The 26,362-nt window shown below is 42.9% G+C and overlaps 1 protein-coding gene across 4 annotated transcripts in view; it reads right to left on the bottom strand.

The window, feature by feature from the left end:
* Positions 1–13,500: 13,500 nt before the first annotated feature.
* Positions 13,501–26,362, bottom strand: part of LOC135515992 (dedicator of cytokinesis protein 4-like) — a 137,720-nt gene continuing 124,858 nt past the window's right edge. For 3 of the 4 annotated variants that reach the window (XM_064939909.1, XM_064939912.1, XM_064939911.1), the window contains 5 exons: positions 25,679–25,788; positions 25,374–25,446; positions 23,550–23,669; positions 22,281–22,342; positions 13,501–14,779 (listed from right to left, as the gene is read on the bottom strand). In XM_064939909.1, coding sequence (XP_064795981.1) covers positions 14,312–14,779; positions 22,281–22,342; positions 23,550–23,669; positions 25,374–25,446; positions 25,679–25,788 — 833 coding nt within the window. In that variant the 3' untranslated portion in view covers positions 13,501–14,311. The remainder of the gene's footprint in view (positions 14,780–22,280; positions 22,343–23,549; positions 23,670–25,373; positions 25,447–25,678; positions 25,789–26,362) is intronic. The other variant, XM_064939913.1, reaches the window with a different exon arrangement.

The following is a 26,362-nucleotide window of genomic DNA, read 5'->3' as shown; positions in this document are numbered from 1 at the left end:
TACATACTGTAGTTTCATACTGCATTACAGTATTTATCTCTCATTCATCCTTCCCTCTCTGTCTTTTCCTCCCTTCTCCCTTCCTCTTTCCTCCTGCAGCGGTTACATGTGGATAACTAGACCGGAGGCATCACAGGTATGTGAACAGATGAGCTTCTGAGAGTGAGACTGGTCCCAAAGGCTCTCTTGAGGATGGATTCCTCTACACGCCTGCACATGCCTGCACGCACGCACACACACACACACACACACACACACACACACACACACACACACACACACACACACACACACACACACACACACACACACACACACACACACACACACACACACACACACACACACCTCCATTGGCTCTGACTCAACCCCACCCGTGGGGATCATGCTATGCATTGTGGGATGAGAAGCAGTTTTCCACTGGGCCCAGACATCTTCTTTTATTGGCCTGCCATCATCACTATCAATTGTACTGCCGATCGTCCTCGCATGCCTCTGTTTATTGTGGCGTGACAACTCCACTTCAGTGCATTACTGTAACTTCCTCTCTGATGGGAAATAGAAACGGTCCTGCATACAAAAGAATACATCATTTCCTGGAATGTAGGCCTGGTTGGCGACACACCATAATCATATAGGACAGGGTTTCCCAAACTTGGTCCTAGGGCCTCCTCTGGGTACACGTTTTGTTTTTTTGCCCTAGTACTACACAGCTGATTAAAATAACCAACTCATCACCAAGCTTTGATTATTTGTATCGGCTGTGAAGTGTTAGGGCAAAAAACAAAATGTGCACCCAGGGAGGGCCCCAGGACCAAGTTTGGGAAACCCTGATATAGGACATACAATCATACAATGGCCTGAAGGCGTATAAAACAACCCACACTGTAGCAGCTCTAAACTACCATTACAGGTAGAATGATGCTGTTACTGTACATACTTTATTTTTGTGGCAAAACATTTTGATTGTAAATGCTGTTAGAGTAATTATGATATGCGGCATTCTGATCAAATGAGAAATCGAATCTATGCTACTTTCAATTATTTTTATTGTTTTTCTTCCCTCCCCAATTTCGGGGTATCCAATTGGTAGTTACAGTCCTGTCCCATCGCTGCAACTCTCGTACAAACTCTAGAGAGGCGAAGGTCGAGAGCCGTGCGTCCTCCGAAACACAACACAACCCAGCCACACCACACCACACTGCTTCTCGACACAACGCCGGCTTAACCCGGAAGCCAGCCGCACCTATGTGTTGGAGGAAACACCGTACACCTGACGACAGTGACAGTGTGCCCGGCAGGCCACAGGAGTCACTACTGCGCTATGGGACAGGAACCTCCCTGCCGGCCAAACCCTCCCCTAACCCTGACGTTGCTGGGCCAATTGTGCACCACCCCATGGGTCTCCCTGTCACGGCCGGCTGGGAAAGAGCCTGGACTCGAACCAGGATCTCTACTGGCACAGCTAGCACAGAGATGCAGTGCCTTAGACCCTCGCACCACTCGGGAGGCCCCATGCTACTTTCTGACATTCTATGGTTCCCCTGAGATTTTCGGTGTGTGTGCATGTGTGTGTGTGTGTGCATGTGCGTGCATTCCTGCTCATGTACAGTATAGGGAGGAAATCAAAAGGTTTAATCAATGGCCCACTAATCCCTTTAGCATTTGACAAAGTTAATTTCCATGGAAACCCCTGTGCCCTGGCTCCCGAAGCGTCCAATCGTTTAACAGGCCACATGACCTCACTCAATAGAACTGAAAGGTGAGGCCCACTATATTATGTAACTTAATTAGCTCTATGTTCCAGCCATGCTGAGAAACCAGGCTTTCTTAAATCAATGTGTCACTGTGCCCTATACTCCACAGGGTCACGCAAAGTCCATCACTGTCCATTTCAACTTCGCTTTTTTCATCTAGATCTACTCTTAACAGTGTGCTTGTGGGTTTTGGTTTGTACCTGTAGCAGGCTAGCTGCTTTTTGTCGCAACATTTGGACTGGAGCGAGATAGCAAGATTCATTTCAGTAAAGCGGAGTAGGGGGAAGGAGTTTTGATTCCAGAACATCCTCTGGTGCCTTCTTCCCTCCCTGACATTTAAGAAGCTGTTCTCTAAGCCAGCCAGACCCTGATAAAACCAGGGAGGGAGGGAAGGAGAAATGCAAAAGAGAGAGGCAAGAGAGAGAGATAGGCAGAAAAAGCGAGAGAGAGGTTGCGTACACCTTTCTCTGAAGCTATGGCATCCATGATAATAGGTAGAATTACGACAGGTCCTGAGCTGATCAAGCTAGACTCACATCACTTTATATCAGTCTATAGATCACATTAAAAACTTGGCTATTGTGGCTATGCCATGGAAATATAATCTATTCATTATATGTTTATGTGCTATGCCATGTACCAATCACCTCACACACATGAAGCCAAAAATGAATTTCCACCGAAGGCACGAAAGTAAACAGACTTGACTCCAGCAATTAACCAGGGTTGTTCTTTATTTACCTCCTTGACTCCTCATAACACGATTAGGAGGCCAGAGCGAGGGAAGGAGGAGGAGATGAAGAGAGGGAGGGAGAGAATAGAGAAGGAGGAGGGAGGAAGAGAGAGGGATGCCCAAAAAAATTGATCTGAGCTGAAAATGAATTTTCTATCAAAACACGCTAGCTGCCTCCACTGTAAATATTTCAGGGCTCACAGTTGGTGGGAATCGGTGTGAAAGGTAGCTAGCAGCTGGTGCTTAGCAGGACCCTCCCTGCTGGTCTGGCCAGACCGCCTAACACACACACACACACACACACACACACACACACATACACACCCAACTGGGGACCCACTGGTTGAATTAACATCGTTTACACACGAAACTAAAACAAAAAAATACCATGATTTGCGGATTACCAAATGTAATCCAGTGAAGGGTTCTTTGGAAGAAGGATTGTTGACATATATTTGACAGGTGTATAGTATAATTGATAAATAATTACTTGAAGTTGGAATACTTTTGACATTCTGGCCTTACCCAGGCCTTCTAGAAGACTCCATGTTTCATCTGTAGGTTCTACAAAGCAAAAATTGGTGTCATATGAAGCTTTATCGTTTGCTCTGTATTATTAATAGTATTTTGATTTCATTAACACATTTCTTGCGTAAATGTATGAATATTGAAAAATATGAATATTAATGATAATGATTGGCAAATGTTTGTATATATTGTTGAACATAGTATACTCTACTGGCATATCAATGTCCCAGAGTGGGATCTCTGCTCCTTTTAGAGTTATGATCCAATTCGAATGCCTTACCAACAGAGGGAATGTGAAAATGGATTCAAAATGGTCACCCTCTGCTGGATATTTGCAGGATGTCGCAGTTACAATTACAGTTTTTTTCGATTGCTAAACGACAGTGGGCACAACTGGAGTCACATGTGCAAAACTCTAACTACAGTCTGCACTACTAACAGTCACCTGAGCTAAACAGTTCACATCACCTGCAAAACTCATTCCAAGCAACACAACTCTTAACACATGGCTCAAAACACGCTCAGAGCTTCCAAACACTATGCACAACCCTCACTGAGATAACACACACTGTCACTCAGAACACACTGAGAGTAAAAACACTAGCATCAAACACCAATACAGAAAATACAAACTTTTCATCTTTACAGTTTGAACAATTTCAGTGACTTTATACAAAGTAATATTTTCTTCAAAGAAAAGAGTGACATTCTTTCACATGATTTATTAAAATTTTTAGAACATAACAATTCTTTAAGGTAAATGAAAATTAGCAGTTTGCTTCAATAGTCTGTAGTAATTTACGGAATTACAGTAATGAGAAAAAAAAGGTAGAAACTATAAAAGTACATACTGTAATTCGAACAAATAATTGAGGGGCTAATCCTGCCTCTCTCTAGCATCAGGCCACAGGTTTTCTTCAACATTACATCTAATGTTTTCTCTTGCCATGCACCTGGAGAAGAACCTTCTGGAGTGCCTTATCCATCCCTGACAGTCCTCTGGACTCGTGTCCTCACATCCGGCACGCATGGCTTCCAAAAGAGACATTTGGTCATGTGGGTGGTGACCAAACACTTTCCACCTCCAGGCAGAGAAAAACTCCTCTATTGGGTTGAGTAAGGGTGAATATGTAGGCAGGTACAAAACCATAAATCTGTGATGTGCTGCAAACCAATCTGTGACAGCTGCAGAGTGGTGAAAAGCAACGTTATCGCAAACTATGACAAAAACTTGGGGGTTTCTTACTGGCTCCCCCTGTTCTGCTGGCACTAGCTGAGCATAGAGCTGTTCTAGGAAAGCTATATGCCTTTCTGTGTTGTATGGGCCAATGAGTGGTGTGTTGAGAAGCAAACCATCATTGGCCATTGCAGCACACATTGTGATATTCCCCCCCCTTTGGCCTGGAACCTCCACAGTGGCCCTTTGACCGATAACATTCCTTCCTCTGCGCCGTGTTTTGGCAAGGTTAAATCCAGCTTCATCGATAAATACGAATGAATGTGGTCTTTCCAGTGCTTCCACCTCCATTACTCTCTGAAAAACAATAAGTGCACAGTTTTACTGTAGAAATGCTAGTGTTTTTTTTTTACTGTAAATATTTTGTGTAGCTGTGTACGTAACCTCAGACGTCTTACCTGGACATATTGGTATCTTTGCTCTTTTACCCGTTCACTGTTTCTCTCAAACGGTACAGTGTATAACTGTTTCATTGTAACTTGGTATTTCTTTAGGACTCGAGCAATAGTTGTTGTGCTGACAGAATTAACATTTTCAAATATATCATTATCAGCCAGCACTCTATCTTGAATCTCCCGCAGTTTTATTGCATTGTTGACAACAACCATGTCAACAATAGCATTTTCCTGCACATCTGAAAATATTTTTCCTCTTCCCCCTGTTGGGGGCAGCCTTTGGGTCCTGTTGTAAAAACATATTTTACAGTCAAACTTACTGTAATATATATCTGTGTAAATATTCTATAATTGGAATACAAAATAGATTCCTGTAATGTTTTCATTTACTGTAAGGATGTAACTCTCACCTGTTTGTATGATGGAAAATTCGCATTACAGATGCCTCTGTGGATCTTTGCAGATTGGGTTGCACTCTCAACCCTGCCTCTCTCAATGAGAGACCATGGTTCACGACATGGTCTATAAGTGTAGCCCTTATTTCATCTGAAATAACAGCTCTTTGTCTTCTTTGTCTTCCTCCACGCATCCGCCCTCTCCCTGCCACCCTTCTCCCTCCACAAACCCATCTTCCTTGTTCCATTTCCAAAATGAGTCTTTCTGAGCTCTACCTATATATACTGTAATATGTGTGTGTGTTCACTAACAAGTCTAAAACAAGACACCTGCTTAGCCTTTCAGCTGAAATTGCAATCAGCAGTGTTTGAAAGGCACAAGGCTGAAATCTATTCCGTTTTGAATGTGTGGTTCACAGTTTTGACAGCAGTGTGTTAGCATTTGAACAAAGTGCTGAAAATCCACAGTGTTGTGCAGGTTGTGGTTAAAGTCATGGGATAAGTGTGTAGAGTTTTGAAAACTGTGTTCAAGCAATGAAAAACGAACTAGAGTTTGGTCCACATGAACTGCTGCTGTGCAGACTGTAGTTAGAGTTTTGCACATGTGACTCCAGTTGTGTCCACTGTCGTTTAGCAATCGAAAAAAACTGTAAAAGGGCTGTGATTGGTTACATTGCCTACTATGCCAATTTCTCTGTATAAAATGGGCCATAAGTTTAAAACTAGCAGAGATCCCACTCTCAAACTTTGATTTGATTGTACAGTATACTATGTTCAATAATGTCACATTTTTTACATTTTTTATTTTCAATAAGCACGTTTATATTTTTTTATATTCATAGATTAATGTAAGACAATTGTTATTGAAATCAAAAAACAACTCCTATTACAGAGCAAACGGTAAAGCTTCTCATGACACCACGTTTTGCTTTGTAGCAACTACAGATGAAACACTTTGAGGTCTTAAATAATATCTCAATTATGCTTTAAGATAGAAATTAATCAGGTTTCTGTCACGCCCTGACCATAGAGAGCCCTCGGGGTTCTCTATGGTGTAATAGGTCAGAGCGTGACTAGGGGGGTTTCTAGGTATTATATTTCTATGTTGGTGTGTGTGTATGGTTCCCAATTGGAGGCAGCTGTTTATTGTTACCTCTAATTGAGGATCCTACTTAGTGTGTCCTTTTTCCCACCTGCTATGGGGGATATTGTTTTGTGTGAGTGCCTATGTATTTCACGACCGGTATATCTTTGTTGTTTTGGAAGTTTCACTGTCTTTAAAATGTGGAACTCTACTCACGCTGCGCCTTGGTCCAATTATTCATACGACAGTTTCAGGTAAGACAAAACGCTGGTTGACTTGAACAGACAAGATGAACTGCACAGACAGAAAACACAAGTGTACATACCCAAGGGATACCTTTATTTAACTAGGCAAGTCAGTTAGGAACAAATTCTTATTTTCAATGACGGCCTAGGAACAGTGGGTTAACTGCCTGTTCAGGGGCAGAACGACAGATTTGTACCTTGTCAGCTCGGGGATTTGAACTTGCAACCTTCCGGATAAGAGGGGAAGATGGGCGACACCTGGAGGGGGGTGGAGACAAGCACAAGGACAGGTTAAACAGATCAGGGAGTGACAAATGTCAAATATATGTCAACAATCTTTCCTCCAAAGGACCATTCTATGGACCACATTTCGTGAAAATCCCCCAAATCATGATTTTTTTGTTCTAGTTTCATGAGGAATCATCCAAAGTTTGTTCAAAAGATATCCACATAAATTCCTTCAGTCTAGAAGGCCAATGGGTTATGCCAAGCCTGCCAGGCTGCCAACGTGGCTAATGTGCACTGCATGATATTCTAATCAGCTCATAAACCACCAAATGTGGAGCTGTAATCGACTGAGACAACTCTGAAATCACATGAAGTATTTTCTCTAAAGCATTGCCATATGCTATCCAAGCAGAAAGACCTTGGGTTTAAATCTCCAATACATTATACATTCACTCCACTATACCACACATCGGAAATCCACACCACACACAGAGTGAAATCAACTCCAATAAAACAGAAGACAAATACAACCCCATCAGCATGTTACCCTGTGTTGGACAAAGCTGAGGCTTAGGAGGTCTTGGGGGGATACCTTATTGATTAGCTGGTCTGGGTGGTGGCCTGGAGCACTTGATCTAGCCTGATGAGAGCTTCATTAACACAGAATTACTGAAGATGCTGGTAACTTTGGTAAATTACCGGTTGGGTGGGTGGCTATCAGTAGTATCCCTATAATACATTGTACTAGAGTCCTACAATGTTACTGTGGTGTTTTCAAATCTTATTACTGCATTATATGCAGTGCTTATTGTCTCTGATTTATTTTCTCCTCCGCCCTCTCGTTCACTCTCTATCTTGATTCGTTTAGACCCTTCAAAACAGGATAACAAGTTAATAGAGGAGAACTGTAGGGAGAAGAATGAGAAACAGTAGTCATGATTCCAGCCACATACAATTTTATGACATGACCAGAACCATAGGAATGCTTTGTGAAGGCCCCCCTGAGCCTTATGGGGGACAAAAGAATCACTCATGGGAAAGCTCACAGAAGCCCTCAGCGGAGTCAAGTCATTGTCACACTAAAATCAAACCATGTGTACCCAAGCAGTATATCACTCCCACCAGAACCTTCTGGTCCACAGCAGCCATCCCTCCCTACTTAAACAACACTGCCACTACTGGTACGTGTTCAATCACAATGTAATATCAGAAGTGAGATGGGGTTGAGGAAACAGAGAATGGCTTTTTTCTTCTTCTGCCTGCTATTTTGATGACACAGTTTGTTTGAGTTGATCCTGCCTTGGAAATATTGTTTTTCAAGCTTTCAGTCACTTTACTAAACCATTTAGTCCCTACTATAACTCAAACTCGAGTCTAAACCATGAACTTGTATTCAATGGTTGAGTCGCTTTCCTTAATATATTTTATAGTACGGCTTTTGAAGTCATAACACCTTACAGTGTCTTACAGCTCCTCCTGATTGGTTAAGTTAATGAGTGTGTGACGCTACAGCTGTGACTCTGTACTCTACATGTTATGAGTGTTTAGGTGACGTATGCGTACCCCTGTAATCCCCAACCGGCTTCATCGGGCTCATGTTTATTCATCTGCGCATCGCTGTGGCAAGGTCACCCAGGCAGAACTAAGGTGATCATCAGAGAAAGGAGGAGGAAGGGAGAGAGGGAGAGAGAGCGAGAGAGAGAGAGGAAGAGAGATGTGTTTTGGTTTTCAACCGTGTTGAGCTCCAGATAAAGGGGTCCCTCTGGAGCTTCTCAGCAGCACAGAGGGGTGGAGGAGGTGTCAACATGGCCAGAGACGAGGGTCCGCTGTGGGTATTGGAGCAGGGTAAACAGGGCCTCTAGTCTGGTGACCTTGGACGATGAGTAAGCGAAGAGGATGGGGAGTGAGATAATGAAAGTCCAGGTTCAAGTAGCCGGTGGAGGGTGCTACACCTTTCACCATGCCGTCGTGATGAATATGGTGCATCCAGAGCTGTTATTTTCCTCTCTTTGAGTTCAGTGAAATTACCTCTGTACGATCATCTACCCCCAAGCCACTTCTCTGTCTGTGTCGGTCCTCTGATAACAAACAGAAGTGTTCTGAATAATACAACGAGAACGATGGCATAATAATCTTTGCTGTGAACTGAAGACGTAGACACAGCTGGCTATTGAACTTGCACAAACACTCAAATAGTCAACCATACAGGAAGGAATCTCAATGGCATGCTAAGAGACTAGCCCCAACCAGGACAGACAGAGGTAGTTAACAATGCCCTTCAACACGTGTCCTTTTTACCAAGACAACCATTCCTTTGTGCTCTTTTTACTGGTAATTTACCAATCAATGTCTCTTTAATGTAGTCCGTGTGCTGTTGTAGGCACTGCACATGACTCCCATTGGATTCCCATGATTGCTGATTCTTTATGAGGTAGTCTAAGACCTTCACGTGTCCTCCAGGATTAATGTATGGACTCTAAAGAGGCGTATTGGTACTGTGTACTCATTACCAAAAAAGGACTGCCTTTATAAATACATTGGCCATTTCAGCGAGGCCACTCTACGCACAAACATGACTTTATCCGGGCGAGTAAGTCTCCAATTGACAATCCCTCTCTCACACACACACACACACACACACACACACACACACACACACACACACACACACACACACACACACACACATACATCCTTAACAGCCTAACCCTTTGAAGCTACCAGGTAAATCCCTACACAGTGGAGACAATGCTCTTCCAACTGAGAACAGCGCACACTAAAAATGTAACTTCACTCATTCTGGCATGAAAAAAAAAGAAGACACTGAGCACTTGAACTGTCAGGTAAATCCCCATAAGCCAGGAGCACAACAAAGTTGATATAGGAAATAAGACGGATAAAAAAAGAAGATCAATTATTCAGGTTCCTTTGAAAATTCCCTCCACTCTGAAAAGCCGGATCTCAGTGCACCGTCGGGTTGCTCCAGCTTTCCTATTCCAGGGAGATTTAGCACAGAGAGAGAAAACACCAAGGGCTTCTCTCGGGTTGTGTGTTATTCAAAATGTGCCCGAGGCAAGGTTAAATTAAAACCTGCCTTCCCTTGCTAATTCTTTTTTTAGCACCTATGAAACACTTTTCAATGTCGGATGTTTAGCATCCAAATAACGAGGCTAAACTGTTCTGCTGAGTTAGACTAGAGTTTGAATGACGTATGGTGTTATGTTATAGTGATTGTTTGGAAGCCACACTAGTTGACAACATTTATATATAATTTGCGGTCGTTCCTTTGAGCTATTAGCTCTGTTACAATTAAGCTATTTTCACTTTAACACAGGATGTCTAGTTTTTGCATCCGCAAAAAGTTGTTGTACATAATGATTAAACCTTTCCCCGATCCTGCTGAGACCGTCTTTCAGTCCAGGAATGAAACGAAAGCTTCCTTCTTGCTAGTGAAAGCTGAATGTGAGGATGATTGACAAGCCCATTGAGGGTAGGACTGACAACCCATTCTCCTGGGTTCCAGAACGGAGGCACGTTAATCTCTCCTCTGGTACCCCGGTACGTGTTCTCTCTTCCGAGAAGTCTTCAGGATTAGAGGAAATTCATTTCTGACACGATAAACACTGTCAAATTACCAGCCTCAGACACAATTACTGTATTACTGCGTCTATCTGATCCGGTGAAGGGTACTCCTCTTGGCGGTGATGTGATGTTATGAAGAGTACCATCAATCCAGGCTCACCGACTCACCCAGCAGACTAAAGAGGAGACGTTCATTAGATGTGTTCGGTTTAAAGGAACATTTCCCCCGTGTGCGCACATTGTCTTATCTGATCACGCACCAGTTCCTCTCAAACTATTACCACATCACCTTGAGGTCCCACAGTACGCGATTATCGTTGCATTGTGTGGGAATGACTTTGACGACACGAAGCTGATCCTGAATCATGTAACGTTAGAGTACACATAAGATCACTATAAACATGGCTGTGATCGCTCAACCTGTACACATACAGTGAGGGGAAAAAAGTATTAGATCCCCTGCTGATTTTGTACGTTTGCCCACTGACAAAGAAATTAGCAGTTTATAATTTTAATGGTAGGTTTATTTGAACAGTGAGAGACAGAATAACAACAAAAAAATCCAGAAAAACGCATGTCAAAAATGTTATAAATTGATTTGCATTTTAATGAGGGAAATAAGTATTTGACCCCCTCTCAATCAGAAAGATTTCTGGCTCCCAGGTGTCTTTTATATAGGTAAACTGAGATTAGGAGCACACTCTTAAAGGGAGTGCTCCTAATCTCAGTTTGTTACCTGTATAAAAGACACCTGTCTACAGAAGCAATCAATCAATCAGATTCCAAACTCCACCATGGCCAAGACCAAAGAGCTCTCCAAGGATGTCAGGGACAAGATTGTAGACCTACACAAGGCTGGAATGGACTACAAGACCATCGCCAAGCAGCTTGGTGAGATGGTGACAACAGTTGGTGCGATTATTCGCAAATGGAAGAAACACACGGCCTGGGGCTCCATGCAAGATCTCACCTCGTGGAGTTGCAATGATCATGAGAACGGTGAGGAATCAGCCCAGAACTACACGGGAGGATCTTGTCAATGTTCTCAAGGCAGCTGGGACCATAGTCACCAAGAAAACAATTGGTAACACACTACGCCATGAAGGACTGAAATCCTGCAGTGCCCGCAAGGTCCCCCTGCTCAAGAAAGCACATATACATGCCCGTCTGAAGTTTGCCAATGAACACCTGAATGATTCAGAGGACAACTGGGTGAAAGTGTTGTGGTCAGATGAGACCAAAATGGAGCTCTTTGTCATCAACTCAACTCGCCGTATTTGGAGGAGGAGGAATGCTGCCTATGACTCCAAGAATACCATCCCCACCAAACATGGAAGTGGAAACATTATGCGAAGGAGGTGTTTTTCTGCTAAGGGGACAGGACAACTTCAACGCATCAAAAGGGATGATGGACGGGGCCATGTGCCGTCAAATCTTGGTTGAGAACCTCCTTCCCTCAGCCAGGGCATTGGAAATGGGTCGTGGATGGGTATTCCAGCATGACAATGACCCAAAACACACGGCCAAGGCAACAAAGGAGTGGCTCAAGAAGAAGCAAAAGGTCCTGGAGTGGCCTAGCCAGTCTCCAGACCTTAATCCCATAGAAAATCTGTGGAGGGAACTGAAGGTTCGAGTTGCCAAACGTCAGCCTCGAAACCTTAATGACTTGGAGAAGATCTGCAAAGAGGAGTGGGACAAAATCCCTCCTGAGATGTGTGCAAACCTGGTGGCCAACGACAAGAAACGTCTGACCTCTGTGATTGCAAACAAGGGTTTTGCCACCAAGTACTAAGTCATGTTTTGCTGAGGGGGTCAAATACTAATTTCCCTCATTTTCAGGATTTTTTTGTTGTTCTGTCTCTCACTGTTCAAATAAACCTACCATTAAAATTAGTGGGCAAACATACAAAATCAGCAGGGGATCAAATACTTTTTTCAGGGGATCAAATACTTTTTTCCCCTCACTGTACAAGGCAACTATTATCGAAGTAATTATCACTGAATTGTTTTTAACAGGTTAGAGCTGGGAATGATTTAGAGGTATGCTTGAGCACACTGTTATTACAGGGCAGTTTATTGAGCATGTAAATGTGTTACTGTAGGTGTAGATATGCATTACAATAGACTTCTACACTCACTAAAACAGCATTCTTTTGACATTTATAACAATAATTTGCTGTTCCAACATTCAAAGCTGTAAATGTGTATTAGCTACACTTTGTTAAAAACACAATATTTACAATAATAGTAATACACAAAAGGTAGTATATTTGGCATACTTACAACAATCTCATCATTATATAATTTACAATTTCTCAAGTACTGATTTAATGTGAATATTTGATCCAAACAATTCACAACTAATTAAAAAGGAAATGAAACATACAAAAGTGAAACATACAAACCATACCCAAGTTAATTCTGAAAACCGTTGTACTGAATTAAGTGATCAATATTTACGCACATTTTTTAAAAAACTTTTTATTACAAAAAAAACAGTGTCGTCTTCTCTTCATAAAACACTGACAAGAAACCACCTGACGTGACGACTCCCTAGATACCGTAGAACAGGAGAAGTGGACGCGATACCAGTACACTCTGTCCACCGCGAATGTCAAACGGAGACCTCTAACTCACTCGTCTGTACTGTACAAGCGTGACCATACAATGATTAGTTGAAAAATGGTGTTCTAAAAAGATTCTCAAATAGAAGAGCAGCCCTCGTGTGTGTGTGTGTGTGTGTGTGTGTGTGTGTGTGTGTGTGTGTGTGTGTGTGTGTGTGTGTGTGTGTGTGTGTGTGTGTGTGTGTGTGTGTGTGTACGAGTTGCCGGCAGTTACTGGGTGGCAGATAGCGGGCATCTTTTCCACCATACATACTGCACTTCAAATGCCCATTGTGGTCGCCAGGATTACAACTCAAGAGGTAGAGTGAGTCCTTGGTGATGCAACCACTGTTAACGCAGATTCAAACTCATTTGTGCTAATCTCATATCCCCATTCCTTACTTGTAACAGTTGTTATTCATATACCCCCCACAATGACTTTTCATCTTAATAACTGGATTTGTCTCAAAGTCTGTTGTTTTCATTGTGGGCTAGTACAAACTCAGCTGGTCTAGTCAATGGAGTGTTTCCAGGTTCAGGATTCTAGTTTGTCGTTACAGCATACATAGAGTACATCTTCCTTTGGCACAATACTTGGTAGACCCCAAAGGATCCACCACCACATACATACTGCACTCCATGCAGGAGGGTTAGGGTGTGTCCACATCTCTGGCCCCTCTTACAGCAAATGGCCTCCAATTAATAAGACACAAGTTACTAGAGCTACAGCCTTCAATTTAGTGGCACATGTCAGATGCAAGAACAATGGATTCTTGGAAACATGTGCATTGGTCTAAGAAAGTGGATTTCAAAGATGGAAGGAGCTCTTTATGGCTTAGAGTAGAGCTTGAAGAAAGGTCAAGAGATTTGAGTGATTCAATATCACGAAAGGGGTGGATTTCTGAACTAGTTACGACTACAATTCTCCAAGAATAAAAACGAGGCATCAATTTTAGCTACACAGCACTTTCAAATGGTCATGACAATGAAAGAAATGATTAAATAGGTAAATCTTTCATTCCTGTTCCGGTACCATTTTTGATGTATGTGAACACACCCTCAGCTACTACCATAAACTGAAATGCATATGCATGAGACCTCTAGCACCTTTTAGCTATATAGAAAAGTACAGTGTACTTCAAAAACGTGCAAGACTCATGGATAAAAGACTCTGTTTCCAATACTTAAGGCAAAACACTTCTTATATATAACCTATATATAACCTATTACATCTATCAAAAATCGACACCTAAATTCGTTGTCTTCATTTTTCTTCTGATAAACGCAGCAATTTACCATGTGGAACCTACTACTGTACTGGAGCTAAAAGTGCGGAATGACAAAGTCAGTCATTGCAAAGCCCTTTCGAATAAAGATCTTCACAATGAGACCGACTCACGAGTCTTGAGTCTGTCTTGGGCAGAGCCTGGGATTACCAAACTGAAGAGAAGACAGTGTAAAAAGTGCAAAACGCGCCAGTGGTGTCACCCATCAACCCACTAGGGTTGTAGGTCCTCACCCAGCCTATAGCTGGGAGACCTTCCTGGGGAGAGGTCTGGGTCTGGGGACGTGGGGCACCCCGTCGGCCCTGCGAGGGTCCGAAGCTGGGACCAGCTTCATGCTGCTAGTGCGTAGCTGGTGAGGCTTGGGGGGCAAGGCCGGGGGGTCCACACTGGGAGGGATGGAGAGACTGTGGGGCAGGGGAACCGGCCTACGAGGGTTGGAGCGCTCGTACACGCTGTAGGGCGGCGGCGTCTTGTTCTCGCGGCGGATGAGCTCGTCCGAGCCCGAGGAGACCGAGTTGGGCATGGTGGGCCCCTGGTGGGCGGGGTGGTCTCCAGTGGTTGCCTCGGTGCCCGACGCCTCGGACACACTGCAGCGACTCATGGAGGAGATGCCGCTGCTGTAGCTACCGGAGAGGACGGGCGAGTTGGACACCAGTCCAGCCGACTGGCACTCAGTGGGTGAGGGCGTGAAGGGCGGCAATGAACTCTATGGAGAGACAGAAACAGAGAGACAATCAGAAACGGAGAACCAACCACAGCCAATTGCTCAAACAGAAAAAGTACCAATCTCCTTAAGACTGCACATGTGTGTTTCACAGCCTAATGAGGTATAGCATAAAGGAACGATAAAGCCTATGAAGGATAAGGATAAAGACACCAGACAGATTGACAGTGCCACAGTGCTTTTTCCACCTCATCATACGTCAGTGTCCATTGGGATGGAGAAATACAATATCCGGCAGTTTCAGCGTGAGGAATCCAATACGTTGTCAAAATGTTTTCTGAGAAATTACATGGAAATACTGTTATATCTTGTTACTCTTAAATGGATTTAGTGGAGTGGACAATTGATATGTTATTTTTGCTACAGTTTGTCGTGCTGCGACGCAGCAAATTCATGTTTCTGTCTGACAATTCGAAATATTCATGTAACTTCTCTCAACAAGACTGAAGCTAAATGCTCGTTGATATGTTAATATTCCCCACAAATCTCAAAGGCCTGGAGCGCTGAGCTGTCCCTCACAGCACAATCAAAGAAGACCCCTCAGCAGACCTCCAACAGGCCCCATTATCTCACACACACACACACACACACACACACACACACACACACACACACACACACACACACACACACACACACACACACACACACACACACACACACACACACAACCATAAGGCGTTGTATTTGTGTTGCTGTTTGTGCCTCACTTATAAAAAACTGCCAGTGCAAAGATAAACTGTATTTTATTTTCTAACAAAAAAGATTAATTTCTCAATGCAGATTTGTAAAATCCTGTTAAAATGTCACTCCTAAACTGCCTTGCCAGATGCAGGCTGGTGCTAGATAATAAATTGCTCATTAGCAGAGTTATCTGACAGGCGAAAGCCAATGTGGATGAGAACATGAGACGACATAGAGGGGGAAGATAATTCAATTGTGGTTCAATACTGCCTGACAACCAACAGAGAAACCATATAGCACACAGACATTCAAAGTACTGTCAGAACACTCAACAGCATTAGTAGGAGAACAGATAGAGATGCACAAGCACACACCCTCGACACACACAGGTATTCAGTCAGGCTCACACCCTCGACACACACAGGTATTCAGTCAGGCACACACCCTCGACACACACAGGTATTCAGTCAGGCACACACCCTCGACACACACAGGTATTCAGTCAGGCACACACCCTCGACACACCCTCGACACACACAGGTATTCAGTCAGGCACACACCCTCGACACACACAGGTATTCAGTCAGGCACACACCCTCGACACAAACAGGTATTCAGTCAGGCACACACCCTCGACACACACAGGTATTCAGTCAGGCACACACCCTCGACACACACAGGTATTCAGTCAGGCACACACCAGGTATTCAGTCACACACACAGGTATTCAGTCAGGCACACACCCTCGACACACACAGGTATTCAGTCAGGCACACACCCTCGACACACACAGGTATTCAGTCAGGCACACACCCTCGACACACACAGGTATTCAGTCAGGCACACACCCTCGACACACACAGCTATTCATTCAGGCACACACCCTCAACACACACAGGTATTCAGTCAGGCACACACCCTCGACACACACAGGTATTCAGTCAGGCACACACCCTCAGGTATTCACACACAGGTATTCAGTCAGGCACACACCCTCGACACACACAGGTATTCAGTCAGGCACACACACCTCGACACACACAGGTATTCAGTCAGGCACACACCCTCGACACACACAGGTATTCAGTCAGGCACACACCCTCGACACACACGGGTATTCAGTCAGGCACACACCCTCGACACACACGGGTATTCAGTCAGGCACACACCCTCGACACACACAGGTATTCAGTCAGGCACACACACACAGGTATTCAGTCAGGACACACACAGGTATTCAGTCGACACACGGGTATTCAGTCAGGCACACACCCTCGACACACACAGGTATTCAGTCAGGCACACACCCTCGACACACACAGGTATTCAGTCAGGCACACACCCCCACGCATGTTTGATTGGCGCCTGTCTCAGTGGACTAATCCATTGAGGAGGCCACGGGAATGTCAGTCCATCATCAAGACATGATACTGAAATTGTATATGGTTATAGTATGTGAAAAAATAATGGTGCAACACTAATATACACTACCGTTCAAAATGTTGTGGTCATTATAAAAATGTCCTTGTTTTTTAAAAGAAAAGCACCTTTTTTGTCCATTAAAATAACATCAAATTGATCAGAAATACAGTGTAGACATTGTTAATGTTGAAAATGATTATTGTAGGAATTTCTACATAGGCGTACAGAGGTCCATTATCAGAGACTATCACTCCTGTGTTCCAATGGCACGTTGTTAGCTTATACAGGTTTATCATTTTAAATGGCTAATTGATCATTAGAAAACCCTTTTGAAATGATGTTTGCACAGCTGAAAACTGTTGTTCTGCTTAAAGAAGCAATAAAACTTGAGTACCTGGAGCGTCAGCATTTGTGGGTTCAATTACAGGCTCAAAATGACCCGAAACAAAGACTTTCTTCTGAAACTCGTCATTCTATTCTTGTTCTGTGAAATGAAGGTATTTTCTATGCAAGAAATTGCCAAGAAACTGAAGATCTCGTACAGCGCTGTGTACAACTTCCTTCACAGAACAGCATAAACAGGAACTAACAAGAATAGAAAGAGGAGTGGGAGGCCCCGGTGCACAACTTAGCAAGAGGACAAGTACATTAGAGTGTCTAGTTTGAGAAACAGACGCCCTACAAGTCCTCAAATGGCAGCTTCATTAAATAGTACCCACAAAACACCAACAGTGAAGAGGCGACTCCGGGATGCTGGTCTTCTAGGCAGAATGTCAAACTTGGATTAGCTAACACAACATGCCATTGGGGAACACAGGAGTGATGGTTGCTGATAAATGGGCCCCTGTACTATGTAGATATTCCATAAAAAATCTGCAGTTTTCAGCTACAATAGTCATTTGCAACATTAACCATGTCTGCACTGTATTTCAATTTGATGTAAAAAAAAAAATGCTTTTCTTTCAAAAACAAGGACATTTCTAAGTGACCCCAAACTTTTGAACGGTAGTGTGTATAATAATATTGTGCTTTCTCCCGCATTGGATACGGTTGCTGTCCGCGGTTCTGAAACATAATCCAGTGAACCGTAGAATTGGCGCCTTTCCCTATGTTGCTATGTGCATAATAGAAAATTAACCAGCGTATTAGGATTGAGAACAATGCGGCAGAGGCAGCAGCAGCAGCAGAGACGAGGAAACAGCCCTTGCCTTAGCCTAACTGTCTAAGATGTGAGGAGAGAAGGAAATCCCAACTTAATTAGGTCTATAATCAACAGCCTAACTGTTACATGTGCCTGGCTTTATAAATTATCCATATATATCTACAGAAATAAGACAGATATTGCTTCTCTTGCCTGTTTGAGTGTTTGTTTAATAGCTTGCTGATTCCGTGAGAACCAAGCCTCATTCAAAGTCAAAATGTTGGAGAAAGCAATTTCATAGATTCGCTATTCTTTGCTATGCTGTAATAAAGGCTTTACATTAGTTTTTTCATTAGAACAGACTAGTATTACTTATAAAATATGTAGTGTTGTTTACACTTCCAAACAGGCAGAACATTTATACTGTAATCTAACAGCACCGGTTTGTCACAGGTAATATGCACGCAGCTCTCGTTCCTATATCCTCCTTTTTCTTGATCCCCTTCTTATTGTAATTATTACAATTATTATTATGATCATCATTATAATAATACGTCATGTCATTATCATTAGGAGGCTTGGTGTTGCAGCCTGGTATAACCACCATCGAGCTGTAGGCCTAAGAGCGTGTCCTGCTTAGTCTTAATACCATAACTTACTTAGGCCTATATTTCCATATCTAGGCTACTGTGTCTATCAATCAATCCTTCTTTCGTCCATGCCGTCACACCGCAGACGAGCCATTCGTGCTTTGAAAAGCAAATCAACCATTTTAGTTTTAAAATGAAAAAAAAATGAAAAAACAAATAGAGCTGTGAATACTCAGCCAAAATAATAAATAAGGCCCTATTGGTCGCATGCATGTGATGTTACATTTTTCACCAAAGAGAGCAAGTGTTGAGGGAATAGGGAATGTATTTCCTAAACAAATTAGGGATAACAGAACTTTTCAGTCAGAAACAAGTAAGAAACTAAATGGCTGACATGATGTTGCAGCTTCAGGACGGACAGCTCAATAAACACTTGCTGTGCTGTGGTGCCTTTTCACTGCAGTAGGGAGGAGAGCGAGACAGTGTGCGCCAGTCACACAGGCACTCACATTTTGTTTTTTTAACACAGTATGACCATCAGGCTCTTTCTTAAGTAATTTGTGTCTTAATTATTTAATCAAACAGTGTGCTTAATGCATCAGACAAGCTCAGTGCATATGTAGTTAATTTTATTCAAACACATAGGGTGTGTCTGTCTAAATATGTAAAAATAAGTTTCAACATTTTGACCAATCGATTGGTGGAAAGAAGATGACTCTCGGTCGACCAAGATGTTTTTTAGTTGGCCCGGTCAACTGTAAGTACTGTTATTGTGAAGTGGAAACGTCTAGGACCAAAAACGTATCAGCTGTGAAGTGGTAGGCCACACAAGCTTAAAGAACGGGACCGCCGAGTGCTGAAGCATGTAGCACATACAAATTGTCTGTCCTCGGTTGCAACCCTCACCACCAAGTTCCAAACTGCCTCTGGAAGAAACGTCAGCAAAATAACTTTCCGTCGGGAGCTTCAAATAATGGGTTTCCATGGCCGAGCAGCACATACAAGCCTAAGATCACCATGCACAATGCCAAGCGCTAGTGGACTGGAGTGATGAATCACGCTTCACCATCTGTCAGTCCAACGAATCTGGGTTTGGCAGATGCCAGGAGAAAGCTGTTCACGTAGTGTACATACATACAGTTGAAGTCGGAAGTTCTACTTTGTGCATGACACAAGTCATTTTTCCAACAACTGTTTACAGACAGATGATTTCACTTACAATTCACGGTATCACAAATCCAGTGGGTCAGAAGTTTACATACACTAAGTTGACTCTGCCTTTAAACAGCTAATTGACATCATTTGAGTCAATTGGAGGTGTACCTGTGGATGTATTTCAAGGCCTACCTTCAAACTCAGTGCCTCTTTGCTTGACATCATGGGAAAATCAAGAGAGAGAGAGAGTCGTCAGACAAGACCTCAGAAAAAAAATTGTCGACCTCCACAAGTCTGGTTCATCCTTGGGAGCAATTTCCAACGTCTGAAGGTACCACGTTTATCTGTACAAACAATAGTACGCAAGTATAAACACCGTGGGACCATGCAGCCGTCATACCGCTCAGGAAGAGACGCGTTCTGTCTCCTAGAGATGAACGTACTTTGGTGCGAAAAGTGCAAATCAATCCCAGAACAACAGCAAAGGACCTTGTGAAGATGCTGGAGGAAACGGGTACGAAAGTATCTATATCCACAGTAAAACTAGTCCTATATCGACATAACCTGAAAGGCCGCTCAGCAAGGAAGAAGCCACTGCTCCAAAACCGCCATAAAAAAGACAGACAACGGTTTGCAACTGCATCTTGGGGACAAAGATTATACTTTTTGGAGAAATGTACAATGGTCTGATGAACCAAAAATAGAACTGTTTGGCCATAATGACCATCGTTATGTTTGGAGGAGAAAAGGGGAGGCTTGCAAGCAGAAGAACACCATCCCAACTGTGAAGCACAGGGGTGGCAGCATCATGTTGTGGGGGTGCTTTGCTGCAGGAGGGACTGGTGCACTTCACAAAATAGATGGCATCATGAGGCAGGAAACGTATGTGGATATATTGAAGCAACATCTCAAGACATCAGTCAGGAAGTTAAAGCTTGGTTGCAAATGGACAATGGCCGCAAGCATATACGTCCAAAGTTGTGGCAAAATGGCTTAAGGACAACAAAGTCAAAGTATTTGAGTGGCCATCACAAATCCCTGACCTCAATCCTATAGAAATTTTGTGGGCAGAACTGAAAAAAGCGTGTGCGAGCAAGGAGGCCTACAAACCTGACTCAGTTACACCAGCTCTGGCAGGAGAAATGGGCCAAAATTCACCCAACTTATTGTGGGAAGCTTGTGGAAGGCTACCCGAAACGTTTGACCCAAGTTAAGCAATTTAAAGGCAATGCTACCAAATACTAATTGAGTGTATGTAAACTTCTGACCCACTGGGAATGTGATGAAAGAAATAAAAGCTGAAATGAATTACTCTCTACTATTATTCTGACATTTCACATTCTTAAAATAATGTAGTGATCCTAACTGACCTAAGACAGGGAATTTTTACTAGGATTAAATGTAAGGAATTGTGAAAAACCGAGTTTAAATGTATTTGGCTAAGGTGTATGTAAACTTCCAACTTCAACTGTAAATACACAGCTCCATTGGCCTCAACCCTCAACAGGATATATTCACCAGCAGCTAGCTAACAACCCACAAAAGATTACAGGAAAGGTACAGGGCAGTTGTTTAATAAAATACGGTACCAGGTTCATTGGTATATGAGTGGGGGAGACATAGGGTTGTTATGGTGTTAAGAATAAAACTTCAGGAGAGAGGACCAGACTTGAATGCAACACTTTAACCTGTTGCCTTGAACGCAGCTCCCTAGCAACTCAACAAGCATCAGCTGCTGCTATTCATTGCTAATCAGACTCCTCTCTGTTCAGCAGTGCATCTCGTGTGGTGTTACTAGCCTTTTGAAGTCTTGCATTGCTCCTTCTCTACCTTCTATCTAGTATATTTTAGGTTATTCCAAGGATCTCATAGGACTGATTGCCATCACCACAGCAGCCTAACTATCAAGAACTGGAGATGATGTTTTGAGACTCAAAGCTATACCCTACAGAGTCCACTCCCTGGATCCTTCATCTGCAGCCATTGGCTTCATCCGGTCCATTCTCATTCACCTCCTGAATCCTCATTCCAACATCCGCTCCACTTCCTCAATAAGTATTTTTCACCAATTTTAATGCCTGGCACTTAAACTTGTGAATGTGTGTGGTTTAAGTGGTGAGCAGGATGCTATACTGAGAGAACTCCTTCAGGGCCCTGGACTCAGCTGAGTTCTGTTTAGATGGGCCGGCCAACCCGGATCAGTGTCATCTGTCACAGCCCAGTAACCACAGATTCACAGATGGACGCATGCATGCACAAATACATACACCATGTACCACATGCAAGCATGCATGTATGCAAACCCGCACACATTCAGACAAGCATGCAGGCAAACAGGATCAAATGAGTCATCTACTGCTGGAATGAAGAACTCGGGGTTCTGATCCCATGCTGTCCTCCTGACCCTATTTGTAGTGCACAGTACATTCAGATCAGCAGCATCAGAAAAACACTAGAGGACACAAATGTAATCACACACCACAACACCAACCTTTTGTGGAGATCTGGATGTTGGGAGAGGGGACTGCGACCTCATAGTCTTGGCTGAAGAGCCTGTTGACAGTCAACCGGAGAGAAACAGAGAAAGAAAGAAAAGAGGGCACGTTTAACTCCTGCCACCATTTTGTACCAGTCGACTTGATGACACCGGAGTGAACCCTCCACAGCTGAGGACGTCAGTAGGTTTGGGCATCTATGAATCAAATAATCTCACAGTCGCGGGTCCTTAGCCAGCACTAAGCTGTTTACACATCCAACAGCTGCTCTTTGGAGGGCAAAACACTCAATTCAACGCAACAACAGGGGGAAAAGTCAGCTCTAGTGAATCACAAAATAAATATATAACTAAAAAACTATAATAACATAAGTCTAAGTTTACTGGAAGTGTCAGGCTCGGGGCTTGAAAAGTGGGAGTTTGGGAGTTATGTGCACTGTGTGTGTATATGTTTGTTTGTATGTGTGCACTGCATGTGTGTGTTTACGTGTGTGTAGGCTTGCTGTTTGGGGATTTAATGAACCCCTGAAGCACCACAGAGATTAAAGTGGATGGAGATGTAATGAGAAGGCTCATCTATACAATCTTATAGTATAGTTGAGTCTAACTGGTTATAGTTATTATATATCGTTTGGATTATAGAGTAGCAGGCGGTAATAGCAGAGGAAAAATATGCCCTCTCGACGGGTTGTCCCCTCAGATAAAAGACATTTATAACGTATTCACGGCTTTATGACGTGAGCTTGACCAATTTAATTGTCTATAGCAACTCTTCTGCAATCATCATCAAAGTCAATCATATAGATTGTTTTTTGATTTTCCTCCTGTACCAAAGCTTGTCAGATAGTTAATTATTGTTCATAAGTTTAAAGTTTTTTTATTTTTTATTTAACCTTTATTTAACTAGGCAAGTCAATTAACAATAAGTCGAAGGAATAAATAGCTTTGGTACTGGACAATTTGTGTACTCAACAGTGCTAGATAGTTGCCTTTGGCAGGATAAAAACAAGTTGGCTAGAGCAGAAACAGACAGGCACCCAGGCTAGAATACAGACCATTATTATACAGTATGTGTACATCATGTGAAGGAGAAGTTATTTATAGAAGCAAACCAGGAGGAATAGAAGAGAGCAGCTGAGTTTATAGCAGAGAGTTGACATCGTAACAACGAGCCTTGTAAGAGAGCAGGTGGAAGCACCAGGTGTCAAAATATGGGGGAAAGGATTAGTGCCATTCCTCATTGGTCAAGTGTTCTGATTGGTTTACCTGAGTATGGTGGCCTAGGAGGTACAGGGGGACAGAGCAACTTTCCCACAGTGTCAGAGAACTGTGTGTTGTTGACCTCTTTTACACTGTCTAGACTCCGGCTACTGAAGGTGGTTCTCACTATGTTGGTGTACAAACATATAGACAGACATGCATCAATCCCTGCTCATTGGGTTACAACACGACACAACATATCACAACACATCAGACGATGTAGACTAGAATCTAGATCTGTATTAGAATGTAATCATAGTCAATAACAGAACATTTGATAACAGAGGTAGGGATTCCTGTCGGTTGTTATAACTGATCATTTATGACAGAGTTACTACATTTCAAGATCTTCTGAGCCTAAATATAAAGCATGGGCAGGTGGAGATTTGACAGACTGCACCTTAAATGTGTGTGGGTGGCAGATAGCCTCGCAGTTAAGAGCGTTGGGCCAGTAACCGGAAGGTCGCTAGTTTTGAATTCCCGAGCCGACAAGGTGAAAAAATCTATGTATGTGCCCTTGAGGAAGGCACTTCCATCATAATTGCTCCACGATCGCCGTTGAATGGCAGACCTTGGGTGTGACCCCGGCTCTCCGAGGGTGTCTCAGAGAGAGTGTGATGTGCAAAAAAACACCTTTCCAATGAATACATACGTATGTGTGAAATAGGACAAATACAAATGATGAATTATTATTATTATTAACGATCAACCACACCTCAATCTTCTTATGTACTGAATATCATGCAACGGACAAGTTTTAGTTGATCTTAAACCCTCGCTGTGCTGTTCAGAATGCAGTGAGAGAAATCACACTGTAAATAACACTTCCCTGTTCTCTCCTGTTAATATGAAGGTGCTCTTCCTGTGTTAAGTTCATTCTTCCACAAACTGGTGTAAAAGAGCAGGTTTGCGCATTTCCACTTAGGCTGCGTGACGACACCTTAAAGTGGCACACCACCGTGCTTGTGGATCGACGTGATAACAAAAAACAACAGGTATATTAAAGTTCCACATATGTTTTATATTTTCTATAAAATACTAATTTCATGAGTTAATTTTCCCTGAACGTCTAACCTTCAGTGAAGTTTCACAGAACGCAATCAAACAGCTGAGCTTTTTTAATTACACAAGGGCCCTTCCAAACTAGATTTGAAATGCCGCCCCACTGGAATATGTAAAAATATAAAGCGCTTATATAATATACAAAATATACAAAACAGGCATCTGTGGATAAAAAACGGACACACATATGCATTTATACATATGGATAACCTTCCGAAAAGGCGTATCCCATCAACCCTTGGGGAATAAACGTGTTGTCACACGTTCTGATATTAATATAAAAAAAGCATCAATTTAATGTGTGTGTGTGTCCCAAATGGAACCCGATTCCCTATAAAGTGCACTACTTTCGACCAGAGCTCCATGGGCCTTGGTCAAAAGTAGGGCACTATAGAAGGAATAGGGTGCCATTTGGGATTCCTCGCATGTCTGTTGTTGACTGTGAATACTGATGGAGCTGAGAAGGAATAGACCTCATGGGGAGAGGCTGTCATTGAAGCAGATGTCTCCTCTCCAGACAAAGTCTGTCACACTCTCACCGGTCAGTCTGTCAACTACACTCATGTCCGGACAGATGACCACAGCTAGGATCTCTTTGACTGACTGGGATGAGAAGCGACTGTTTAGCAGGCCGCCAGTGTCTTGGTATGACACATAGCCCAGGATACTTTGGTGATGTAATGATTTTGGGCTTATATACTCATGTACTGGAAAGAGAGATGGGGAGAATGACTGAGATGACATACAAGACAATGAGACATGTTTTACCTTTGTCTGGTGCAGAAAGGTTAGGATCACTTCGGGGTAGTGTGGTGTCACCTATTTGATGAGGGGTCGCCCTCTAGAAATAGCAAACAAGACAGCACAATACTGAAGCTACAAAATCCATCAAGGAGAGTAAGATATTTTGACTTATGTGGAGTTCAGGTTTTACAGTCTTAACTTAGAGAAATCCATACTATGAGTGACATTTCATGCCGGCTGAAGAGCTCTTTTGGTTCAGACTGCAGAGATCCTAATTAAGGTATTATAACTGTACTTGTCTGAGTATTGATTTGTTTGTGTATGTTCACCTGTGCAGGGTCTAAGGGATTGGGGTAGATGGCACTGACGGGTCTCTCCCTGGAAGAGAGGCAGGAGTTCTCTCTGGAATGCTTGTGTTTGTCCTGGAGCTGGGGAGAACCTGGAGGGAAAGGTGAAGAGAGAGGAGAGATTTAGATGTAGATTTTATTGGTGACAGCTCGTCTTCCTGGGGTCCAACACATAACGAAAAATACTTTAAAATGTACATTTGTTTACTATTTTCTACATTGTAGAATAATAGTGAAGACATCAAAACTATGGGATCATGTAGTAACCAAAAAAGTGTGAAACAAATCAAAATATATTTGAGATTCTTCAAAGTAGCCACCCTTTGCCTTGATGACAGCTTTGCACACTCTTTGCATTCTCTTAACCAGCTTCACCTGGAATGCTTTTCAAACAGTCTTGAAGTAGTTCCCACATGCTGAGCAATTGTTGGCTGCTTTTCCTTCACTCTGCAGTTCAACTCATCATAAACCATCTAAATTGGGTTGAGATCAGGTGATTGTGTAGGCCGGGTCATCTGACGCAACACTCCGTCACTCTCCTTCTTGGCTAAATAGCGCTTACACAGCCTGGAGGTGTGTTGTGTCATTGTTCTGTTGAAAAACAAATGATAGTCCCTCTAAGCGCAAACCAGATGGGATAGCGTTTCGCTGCACAATGCTGTGGTA

The sequence above is a fragment of the Oncorhynchus masou genome, chromosome 27 (genome assembly GCF_036934945.1).
Source record: "Oncorhynchus masou masou isolate Uvic2021 chromosome 27, UVic_Omas_1.1, whole genome shotgun sequence".
In the NCBI taxonomy this organism is placed as follows: Eukaryota; Metazoa; Chordata; class Actinopteri; order Salmoniformes; family Salmonidae; genus Oncorhynchus; species Oncorhynchus masou.
This window is presented reverse-complemented; position numbering and strand designations above follow the sequence as displayed.